Below are 11,317 nucleotides of genomic sequence, written 5' to 3' on the forward strand. Positions count from 1 at the left end.
TGAGTTATAAAGAAATGGGAAGCTTGCTCTCCTTTCAAGCCTTTCCATCCTTACCCAAATTTGTCCACACCTCCCAGTGAGGCCCATGCACTCACAGCTGAAAGGCCATTGCTTTAAGCTCTATAACCGGTTTCTCTGAGCATTGTGAGGCATTGTGAGAGAGCATTGTGCAGGGCATTGAGCTCCCAGTGTGTTTTGGGGAATAATGCCTATGTGGGAGTGTGCATCTGAGAAGACAACAGACACAGACAGAGGCCATTTATCAAAGACCTTTTGGAGCCGCCTCAGGCGATACATACCATCTACACACAGACACATAACACTGCACTCTTGCTCTTATTTTGACAGCATGCTTTGGATGTTTAGACACAGGAAGGACAACGAGACACACAGAAGCCACGCAGATCAAGCCCAAATCAAGCCACTTAACTGTGGCTCAAGAGCACAAAATCGGTTCTTTCATATATTTTTTTTCTACTCTGTTGAAAAGCCAGAAAGAATTCCTCACAATGAAACAGTGCAGAGGTCATAAGAGAAAGCTTTCCACCTTAAATCAATCAATTGGAAACCCTCCCTGTGTCAGTCAGGCAACTCCAGTTTACTTTCATGCATATTAGCTATAACGTGTGACACACATACTCTATAGAGACAATTTTATAATAATTAATGTAGTTTGTCCTTGGTGATTTTTAAATACATATACAAAAATAAGGAATTAAGTCTCTTTTCAGGACAATAGATAAAATTTATAGTGTTTTCCAGACTTCTTGAAGGACATTCAAAGCTTTTCTTTGGATGTTGATGACTTTTCTGTCAAGATAATCACACACTGCTTTAATAATGTTAAGGTCCAGTGCCTAGTGTTCCATGGTAAAGATATATCCACTTCCAGACATGCATACATGCATTCCCAGTGTAGATTACACATACCTGTGCTTTTCTCCTTCTAACTTAACACTGGCTTCTTGACCTCCTTTTATTGAAACCACTCCTGATGAGGCTTTAGTGAACAGTAGGTTTTTTCCCTGCAGATACAATTTCACATTTGTTCTTTGCTATGTTGTCTGTTATTTGTAGATGCAACTCAGATTCATCCCTTGAGTTAGTTGTCTATGCTTGAGTTATGCAAAAGGGCAGCAATAGGTCAGTAAACAAATAAAATCAAAACTTGAAAATCTTCAAAAAGTCTGGAGAACTGCTTCTCAAGATCAAGTCTGGCTCCTTTGAAGCAAATATAAAGAAATGAGGGCTGGCTGAAGACTTTTGCACAGTAGTTTAGGTAACATATGTGGATGAATTTTAGTTCAAGGGGTGACAATCTCATTTTTATGTTTGCTAGGTCACTTTCATTATACTGAAGTATTTCAGCAGCTGTAGGAGGAACTGCCTTTGGTACATCTGTAATTTTGGGATCTAACTGTGATCCAACTAGTAAGTTTGACTTTACTAGGACTGTAGTTTTTGACCAAATACCTACAATCTTAGGGACAGACTGGGCTTGTGTACTCCCAATAGCCAAACGTTAGCATGCTAACAAATGGAAATAATAAACATTGCCAATAAATACCTGCTGGAAAATTCCCAGCTAAACCACATTAAAATCATTTAAAGTTGTTTTTTCTTCATTGCAACCTCAATCGGAAGAAGCTGAGTTTATTCCATCGATGTCATCATGTAGTTACATGTCCTGTACAGTGAATGTTCACGTAACGAGCAACAAACTCAGCTCTTTTTGTTTTGCCTTTAGGTGTTCTGACTAAGTCCCTACTGAGACTTAGTCAGAAAGATTCAATAAACGCCATCTGTGCATGAGTGAGTGAGACGGATCTGCCTCCACAAGTCTGAAAATGATAGATCATTGTGTTAACATCATAAATTCAGAGGGCACCAAGGAAACCAAGAATTCCTGTGGTGATCCTCACAGGTACATGTGATATATCGCAGGCTGGCTGTCTCGCACAGACACACACACACACACATACATTAACGCTGGTATGCACAGACAGAATGTGAGAAAGTCTGAGAAACATAACACGTTAATCTACTTCCACAGTTATGACAGAACAACTTTGTGCAATAGGCGGTAAATATCATGATGTAGAATAAGGAATGCAGATGTCATATGAGCATCAGATGTGCCTTTAACTTCAGCATTAGTGTGTCTGCAGGAAAAAAGCACATCTAATTGCACAGTGCAGACCCAGCACACGAAATGTCAGAATTCAACAACCACCCATCCAGAAACCAAGACTGTACGTACTCTTGGAGAAGGTGCTGACCAAATGAGGAGCTGGTGTGACTACATTAAACATTAACTGAAGCTCAAAAACAGACAGTTTAAAACTAAACAAAAGTGCCGGTTAAGATTCAGGCTTCTCACTACAAACATGTATTTTCAGTTTTAAACATATTTGATACTTTGGCTTTAAATCCCAGAAATGGGAAGTGTTGCAACAGGTCTTGTCAAATACTTTAATTACAGAAAATACTTTCTGCATGCATAACTCACATGCTACACACCAAATCTAGTTGAGACAAGATTAATGTTGCTTTATTGCACAAAAAACAGTCTTTCCCCACATAGACAGATAACAAACTTTGGCATCCTATTGACAAAAGTCCACCTCTTGCATTATAAGAACTATAATCATATCAAGAGTTTCACAAACGGTCACATGATGATGTGGCAAAAAGCAAACAAGCATTGCCACACAAATACATGTACACAGTTTACTTGCACTTGTAAGTAAAGTACAGATTTCACATCTTTAACAATAAAAAGTGTTTTGATTTTGTTTTTTTAAATAGTCAATGTTCCATTTGAAATGTAAAAGCAAGCAGGGATTTATTAGGAAAACTGCAGTTCACATAAGGAGATCAGGAATGAGTCCCAACTTGCAGGAAAAGAATGTGAAGAACAGAGTATTCGGATCCAGAGACCAACACCTCTGCCTGCCACTCCCTGTTCCTCCCTAAAACCTCTCCTCTTACTCACCTCTGCTTGCACTTGTATCTGATCCTTGCCCCATGTCCCCTTTGCCTTCTAAGATTGTTTTCAGATTTGTGTCATGCTTTATAATAAATGAATCACTAAGAATTGTTTACCTCACTCTTGAACTGATTCACAGGCAGCTCACGCACACACACAGCTCAACACACCCTGCCCTAAAATCAGATGAATTGTTAGGAAGAAAAAAAAAAGCTACAGTAAACAGAACATCGCTTCACTTCTTTGAAAGCTTTCTTTGCCATGTTACATGTGATTTTTTTCTTTATTTTAAAACATATATCATAAAAATGATCATGATATAATCTCGTTATCATGTGTCACGCATCAATTAAAATGACATGAATCATTTCCTGGTTGGACATGTGCAGACTACAGCTTTATTTGATTAATCCTTCCTGCCTCACCCACAGGTGGCACTGGTATGGGCACACAGATACGCATACACATCATACACTGGCAGGAAGTGAAAACACCCTCTGGCAGGCTTAAATCCAGTAGCTCTTCCCTTTTTTTCCTCCCCGAAGCATCATCAGTTCAACACGCCGCCTCAATTACAGCAGCATTATGAGGTTTTACATTTTCAACAACGCATAATGTTCAAACACTCAAACATATGAGAAGACAGCTCTGTAATGTTGCTCTGCTAAATCGACCTAGGGAGACAGAAGATGCAGACAGTGATGAGGAATTTGAAATGTCGAACAAAAGGATTTTGTTATGCCTGGAATTTAAAGCCTCGAGCACAATTTTTTAACCTCTTGTTTGTCCAAATTCTCTCACTCACCGCGTAAGTTGTTGAAGTGTGCAGTGAGTGAATCTGTTATATTTAGTGAACAAAGATGTTAAGAGTTTATGACCATATAACAAAAATATTTGTGTGTCAAGTGAAATAAACCTCTGGCCCTGTGAATAGATGTGCCAAACTGATCTGACACATGAGAAACCTATGCAGATAATACAACGTCTGATGGTGTGTGCTGCCATCTGCTGGCCATACTCCACAGAACGTCAGTCATCAACAAGCTCACTAAACCTTATCTAACTGATGTATGTCATTCATGTGTTTCAAAAGTCTCACTAAATTGTCGGAAATGACTCTAATACAGAATTAAAAGGAATTTTGACACCTAATCACAATAAAAGGCTTTGAAACTGCATTTTGAGTACAATGAGAGATCTTTTACAGAAAATATACAAAGAAGCTGAAATGTGGGGTTTGTGACATCATTAAGTCTGTGGAAAGTCTTCTTGAGAGAACAGATACAGGTGTTGTAATGAGGACTGCATCATGCTCAAGTTTAACCATGTTAAAAAGAAAAATAGATCAATGTTGTGATCCTGCAAACCAACAAGGTTTTAATTAAATACCTTAAAAATCCTCACTCATACACAAAACCGAGCTTCAATAAGATCCACTCCAATGCCATCTTAAATATATCGATACGTGTAGTTCTTTATATTTACTAGAGCCCTTTTTTTTACTTGACAAATAGAAACTGTGTAGATTAAAATATGTTCCGTTATTTCTTCCATTTGTCATCCCAAAAGGTAGTGTAGATTTTCAGCTGAGGCTAGGGCTCATCAGTTTGATGCACTGCTCTCTTCTGGCAGTTTGGTGAGAATATCCACACCGTCCGCTGTGATAACCACTGTGTGCTCAAACTGAGCTGACCTGCAGGACAAAACAAACATGTAAGATCTTAAAAGAAGAGATCAACATTTAGAGGAATAGCTTTGATGTTTTTGGGTGCAGCTTATGGAAATAGCAGACAATTATTTTAGTTTAGTGTAAAGATTGGAAAAGGTCTGGCTCTCCAGAGTTTAAAAATAGCAATACCAGCAGCGAAATTTCTTGAATTAAAGTGCTAAATAAATAAATCTGCACAGAAATCAGAATGACTGAAACCTGAAAGTCGGGAAATAGCATGTCATTTAAAAAAGGCCTTCATTTGTGCACCGTGTACCTTTTATCATCTACAGAAACTGCAGTCCACTTGTCCTTCAAGATTCTGAACTCTGCAGACCCCTCCATCAGGATAGGCTCTACAGATTAACAGATATTAGTAACCCTACACTCATAAACAGCATCATCTTAATGTGCACACAGAGACTGTAAAGTGTAACTTACCTATCGTGAAAGCCATCCCTTCATCCATGGTCATGTCATTGTCGTTAGCTAAAATAAAGGAGAAGAATAGTGGCGGCAAAGAAAAAGCATCAGGCTGAGAAGAGAAGACGTTTTAAGTTAAGGTCATTTAGTGAATCAAATTAGGGGAAACAACACAGGCAAACATCAAATAAAAAGTGAATTTGGATAAAACCAAAAGCGTGTTTTTGAATGAAGCCCACTATCTTATGACCTCACAGAGACATTTAACATTTGACTACAGACCCAAACTCACCGTGGTGCCAAATCTCAGGATGGCAATGAAAATGGGAGCCTATTCCATGCCCAATGAAATACGGACACACTTGGAAGCCACTGGCATGGGCTATTTCACTGTAAACAGTACAAAAAAATATATGAAGAAAGAAAGAAAAGTAGTACTGTATGTGATATGCAGTTGACGAGTATGTGTGTACCTGATAGTATTTCCAATAACACAAAGCTGTGCACCTGGTTTGCAGGCATTGATGGCTTCATCTCTGCAACGCCTGGCGGTTTCCACCAGTCGCCTCCCAACCTCGTCAACCTGACCAATCAAGAAGGTTTCTGAGGTGTCACCATGGTAACCATCCAAATACACCTATCAGGAAGAGGCAGTGATAACTGATTAGATTACTGCCGGCCTGACTGATCACATGCACTATGGTATGTGAGTTTCTCTGGGTGATTACGAAAGGAGTGAACTTACAGTTACATCAATGTTGATGATATCTCCATCTTCAAGTGGCCGACTACAGGACATGTTAACAATAAAATCTTATTCAAAAGTGTAATACTGAAAGAATTATATTACCACCATTCATTTAAATGTTGGGTTTTTTACTAAATGTTAGAGAATAAAAAGAAGGAAAGTATTCTAAAGGAAATGAAACACCCATTTACCTGTCAGGTATGCCATGACAGACCACGTTGTTCACAGATGTACAGACTGATTTGGGGAAACCCCCGTATCTGAGAGGGGACGGGTAGGCATTGTGCTTGATTGTCTCTTTGTGCACGATGAAGTCTATTTCTTCTGTTGTCATACCAACCTGAAAGGCACAAGCTGTTATCTTTGTGTTGTTTTCGACGGCATGAGAATAAAAACAGGACATGCAGTAATATGCTTACTTTCAGACTGCGCCCAGCTAGGAGCAGCACATGTCTGGCCAGCTGACATGCTCTAGTCAGGCCTTCGATCTGCTCTTTGTCTTTGATTTCTATGTAGTCTGGCCATTCTGGGACAAGTCCAGTCTGCACATAGTTAGGCTGCACAATATGCTACAGGAAGGGAGCAGAGGCAGGACAGGATGTTAAGGATGAGTCTGTTTTGTAAGTTCAATATAAAAGTTTACAAAAAAAAGAAGTTATTTCTTCTTATTATTATTATTTGTTATTGGAGTCCAAACCAAAAGAAATGATGAAACTCCTCAAATGACAGATGTTAAGAGTGTTTCTCATTCTGAGTTCGTACAATTCTCTTAATTCATTTTTACTGCACCTCTTGTACATTTTATCCAATATGTGTTTAATCCTAACTGAAAAACTCCAGTAGAATAATATAAAAAGCTCTCATAAGTTAGTAAGAGTTGACATACTTCACCATGAAAATAAAACTTATATTAACCTAACTAAACTAGTCCCAAGATCCCTCCTCTCCACTGATGACCCTTAACCTACCTATATGCATATGTTAAACATTTCAGCTTTTACCTACAGTCTATTGCAACTGCTGATATTAAAAACACTCCTCTCAGTATGTTGAGCAGAATCATAAGACGTTCAGTTGTTGATTCAGCTAATAAGGGGGTCATTTTAGGCAGGGTACTTGTACCTTGGGTACTGCATAGGCAGGCCTGACAGTAGCTGGACGAACTACATTGTGAGAACGTTTCCACTTCCTCCAGAAGAAACGTCGATGCTGCTGACACAGCAAGGCTGTGGGGGGACTACAGCTGCCCACACAAGCTCTGCGCAGAAAACTGGCCACTCCTAGAGAAAAGAAGAGTAACGCAATGATGAAGAGAGCCCTCTTAATTGAAAAAGGGTTCATTAAGTGCTAAGAAGTTTAGACTTTCAGCACATTTTCTTTAGTCTCCTCTTCAGCAATTATTAGAAACAATGTTTCTGTTATTCTGCATCAGGCATGCAAAAAACCACTGATTTTTAGAGTGGTTCTCAAACTTTCCCTGGCATGCAGACAACCCCAAAAACATCCCAAACAAAACAAAAGCATCCATTATGAATTTTATGAAGGAGGTCAGCATCATTTTGGATGTTCGGATGCGAGCTGAACTTTGGTTACCTATGTGAACATTATGGATATACAGTGTTCAAGCACTGTGGTCCTGGTCTTGTCAGAAAAACAAAGCTTTTCCAGCCTTCTGTGTAGAAAAGATTTGGAGGCCACAAATAATGAGTGGCCACTTTAATAGGTACACCTGTGCTATCTCATGTATACCAACTGAGCCGATTTAGCCTAAATAAGGATACGTTCATTGTTGTTTGTATTTTCAGTTCGCAGTTATGTTAAGTGTCTTATATGCTTATTTTACACTGGGCTTAATTCTACTGAGGGTTGTTTCAATAAAATCACCTTAAACAACGAATGGATAAAGCCATGTTTGAGATGCTGCACGTTGCGTGGGCTTTGCGCCCACAATCCAAAGACGTGCGGGTTAAACAGTAAATCTAATTTGGTTCTAGATGGTCGTAAACGTGTCACTGTTTTTTGGTTCTCTCTGGCGGTCTGGAAATTTAGCAGCCTCTTAGAATTAATGTTATTCTCAGGCACTCAGATTAAAGTCTTCATTATTTAAGTGAAGTGGAACAAATGAAACTCGTTAACTTGTTTAAAGCGGTCTTCATATACTGAACTCGCTGATGCTGAATGAATGAATAGTGTGTGTGTGCGTATTCTGGAAAATGAGTGAGAAAGGCTTCAGCGCTGTACCTGACGATATTGCAAGTCCTGCTGAACAGCGCGCCGCCATGCTTTCCTTGCAGAGGTCACGTGGTTAAGGAATCACGTGGTGCTCGGCTGCCGTTTGTAAGCAAACATTTTTATTTATTTATAGCACCCGCTATGAAAAGTATTTCCCAAGTGCTGAGCAAGGGGCTGTTAATAGAATTTTTCAAATATATTCTGGATACTCACATGATTTTACTGCACGCAGAAACAAAATTATTTCACTAAAAACAAATTTACCAGGGTCAAAATTATTAGCTGATTTTAGAAAACAACAAATGGAAAATCCATAAATATGCAGTTGTTTCATATTAATAGTAAAATCTCTTAACTCCTAATTACTAGTAAATTACAGTAGCCTGTGAATCTGGCACCTCCCCTGTAATGTCACTAGAAGGTCAACCTCCAGAACTGTTCTCTCTGTCTGCTAGACTCTTTGATATTTACTATTGTTTAGTTTCACAGCGTCTCTTTTCCTTCCAGTGAGTTTCCTGTCTGGATTCAGTTTTCCTTTCCCAGTGGATTTTTGTATTCTTTAGATTTGCATCAGACAAAATAAAGTGTCACCTTTTGTTATTCAGTTTGTCTCAAAGTCTTTGTTCTTGTCCTCTTTGTGTAATTCTTGATGGTTGTTTTTACTTCATTTTAAGACCTGCTAAGGTATTTAAATTATAACTTTAAAGATCATTTTTAAAAAGTACAATTAACAATGGACACTGCTAAAAACAAGAACTGAAACCAGAAAACTTAATGTGAAATCTAATTTTTAATAACAAAAATATTATTAAAAAAACAAATGGAAATCCATAAATATGCAGTTGTTTAATCTTAATAGTAAAATCTTTTCACTCCTTTATTGTTAGTAAATTACAGTAGCCTGTGAATCTGGCACCTCCTCTATAATGTCACTAGAGGGCGCTCTGATTGTCTGTAGAGCGGATTGACCAGCGCGATGTTGGAGATTGCAGAAATTGCTGTTGGAAATCTATACCTGATGGTGCTGCTGTGATTAAATATTTTTGTCCTTCAAATAAATGTAGGTAAATATGGAAAATAAAGACTGAGTCTATGACCTCATGTCCTGCAGGTAGGACAGTACTTCTTTTTTGGATGGATGGATGTGGATGGATGGATGTATAACACATGTATAAGTTGGAAGAAAAGAGTGAAATGACAAAAACGGCTGTGTAAAATAGAAATACACAAACATGTCTGGAAGCATCTCCACACCTCACTGTCACACATGTGGTTTTACTGGTAAAGTAGTAAACCCAGCAGGAAATTAGAGTATCAGTGTAAAAGGTCAAATCCGTTCATATGCTCATTTAAGCTGATGTGGTTCAAACACTGAAGTCTGTGTTTGTCTATGTAATCCTGCGATTGGAAAACAACTTGTGTGATTCCATTGCTTTTTATTTTATTGAAGGTAAGGTTAAAAGTCTCAGGACTTACTGTTTAGTTTACTTTGAGACTCGAAAATGCACACAGTGCACTTAGCAAAAAAGAAAAGAAGGTGTAGACAGAGCTTCTCCACATTGTAAAGAAACCATATGAAGAAGGAATATGATAGCGTGCCGAGAGAGGAACTATGGTATTGTATGAGGAAGGCAGGAGTGGCAAAGAAGTATGTGAGGGTGGTGCAGGACATGTATGACAAAAAGACACAGGTGAGGTGTGCGGTAGGGGTGACAGATGGGTTCAAGCTGGGGTTGGTATTAATTCAGGGATCTGTTCTGAACACCTTCTGGTTTGCAATGGTGATGGACAGGCAAACAGATGAGGTCAGGAAAGAGTCTCTGCAGACGTTGATGTTTGCAGACGACACTGATTTGACAGGTGGACAGGTGTGTGCGAATGAGAGGGAGACAGGTATAACAGTGAAGCTGCAAGGAATAGAGGTTGTTAAGAATAAATTTCTGGGGTCAACGATCCAAAACAACAGACGGTACACTGAAGAAAAGAGTAAAGAAGACAGGGTGGAGCAGGTGGAGTCAGAGGTGGTTTGTGACAAAAGGATACCAGCAAAAGTGAAAGGGAAGGTTTACAAGAGGATAGTGAGATAAAGAATCTCCAATATGGAGCTACCAGACTGGATGAAAAGAGGAAGACCACAGAGAAGATTCAGGGTTTATGTGAAAGAGAAGCATATTAGGAATACAGTAAGATTTAGACAGGTGATCTGCTGTGGTGGCCACTAAAGGGAACAGCCAAAGGAAGAAAAAGACATTTCTGTATTTATTCCTAGTTTTTGTGTTTTTTCCAGTTAAGGTTAGTTACATGTCAGTTGTAGAGTGAGCTTAGTAGTTTACCTCAATCTTTAACTCAATCTTTCCTAGTTCTTTTTTTTTTTTAATCTCTCCTCTCCCTGTGTAAGCGTGGATTTGCATTTCAGACAGACTATGGCAGTTTTGATGTTTCCTGTGGTTTGCCTACCTGTTTGGCCTGTTATGGATGTGTTAACATCTTCTGCGTTTGAGGCTTCTGCTAAAACAGCTGCCTCTTTATCAGATGAAGATTTAAGTTGATAATAGGTAGATTTTGATAATACAAACCACAGACTCAGTGACTGACTCTGTAATGTAGCTGTGCCATTTAACTATAGGGTTTATCGTACAGTACTCTAGTTAACACCTCTAAGACCCTGCAGATGACATTTCTACAATTATCATAGCACAGACAGATAACATGCCATAATATGCTAGTGGAGATACTGTAGTAGGTAGCTGCCTTATCAGTGAAAACAAACACAGCTCATATCTCTCATAAGGACACCTCACCAAGGTCAGGGAGATAAACTCTTATCTATTTTTAAACAAACAAAAAGTAAAATAAAGTGTGTGTTTTTTTGTTTTTTAAGCATGAAAATAAATAATTGCTACGTCATCTACACAGGACATCGAAATAAAGTCGGGCTGAATTCATAGATATTTTTAGAGCAGAATTCAAACCCACAGGTCTTTGTTGTTGTTTGTATATTGAACATTCTTTATTGATCTGTTCCAACAATGTGTAGCTCGGGGTGTCATCAAAAACTAAAGTGACAGTATTACTAGCTGCTGTGGTATTTGTAGTATGAGCAGTGGGATAGTCGCAGTAGTGTAGTACTTTTACTAACCGCAGTAACAGGAGTCTCAGAGCTGGCACAGGTTGATAGCTAAACCAATTTACCGGCCGCACCTTCTTTTTTCAAAGC

At 38.7% G+C, this 11,317-nt stretch overlaps 1 protein-coding gene across 1 annotated transcript; it reads right to left on the reverse strand.

Moving 5' to 3' along the window:
• Positions 1-2,580: 2,580 nt before the first annotated feature.
• metap1d (methionyl aminopeptidase type 1D (mitochondrial)) lies at positions 2,581-8,212 on the reverse strand. Its single transcript, XM_086273606.1, has 10 exons — positions 8,110-8,212; positions 6,991-7,148; positions 6,288-6,437; positions 6,060-6,208; positions 5,866-5,908; positions 5,594-5,757; positions 5,413-5,510; positions 5,139-5,186; positions 4,975-5,053; positions 2,581-4,682 (listed from the first exon to the last, which is right to left on the reverse strand). Exons 1-10 carry the CDS (start codon positions 8,147-8,149, stop codon positions 4,592-4,594), a joined length of 1,020 nt encoding a protein of 339 aa, XP_086129732.1. The 5' UTR covers positions 8,150-8,212; the 3' UTR covers positions 2,581-4,591.
• Positions 8,213-11,317: the final 3,105 nt, after the last annotated feature.

Source organism: Aulonocara sp. 'chitande type north' Nkhata Bay, linkage group LG18 (assembly GCF_057382095.1).
Source record: "Aulonocara sp. 'chitande type north' Nkhata Bay isolate Kocher_YH1m ecotype deep benthic linkage group LG18, A_spYH_male_GT1.1, whole genome shotgun sequence".
Lineage (NCBI taxonomy): Eukaryota > Metazoa > Chordata > Actinopteri > Cichliformes > Cichlidae > Aulonocara > Aulonocara sp. 'chitande type north' Nkhata Bay.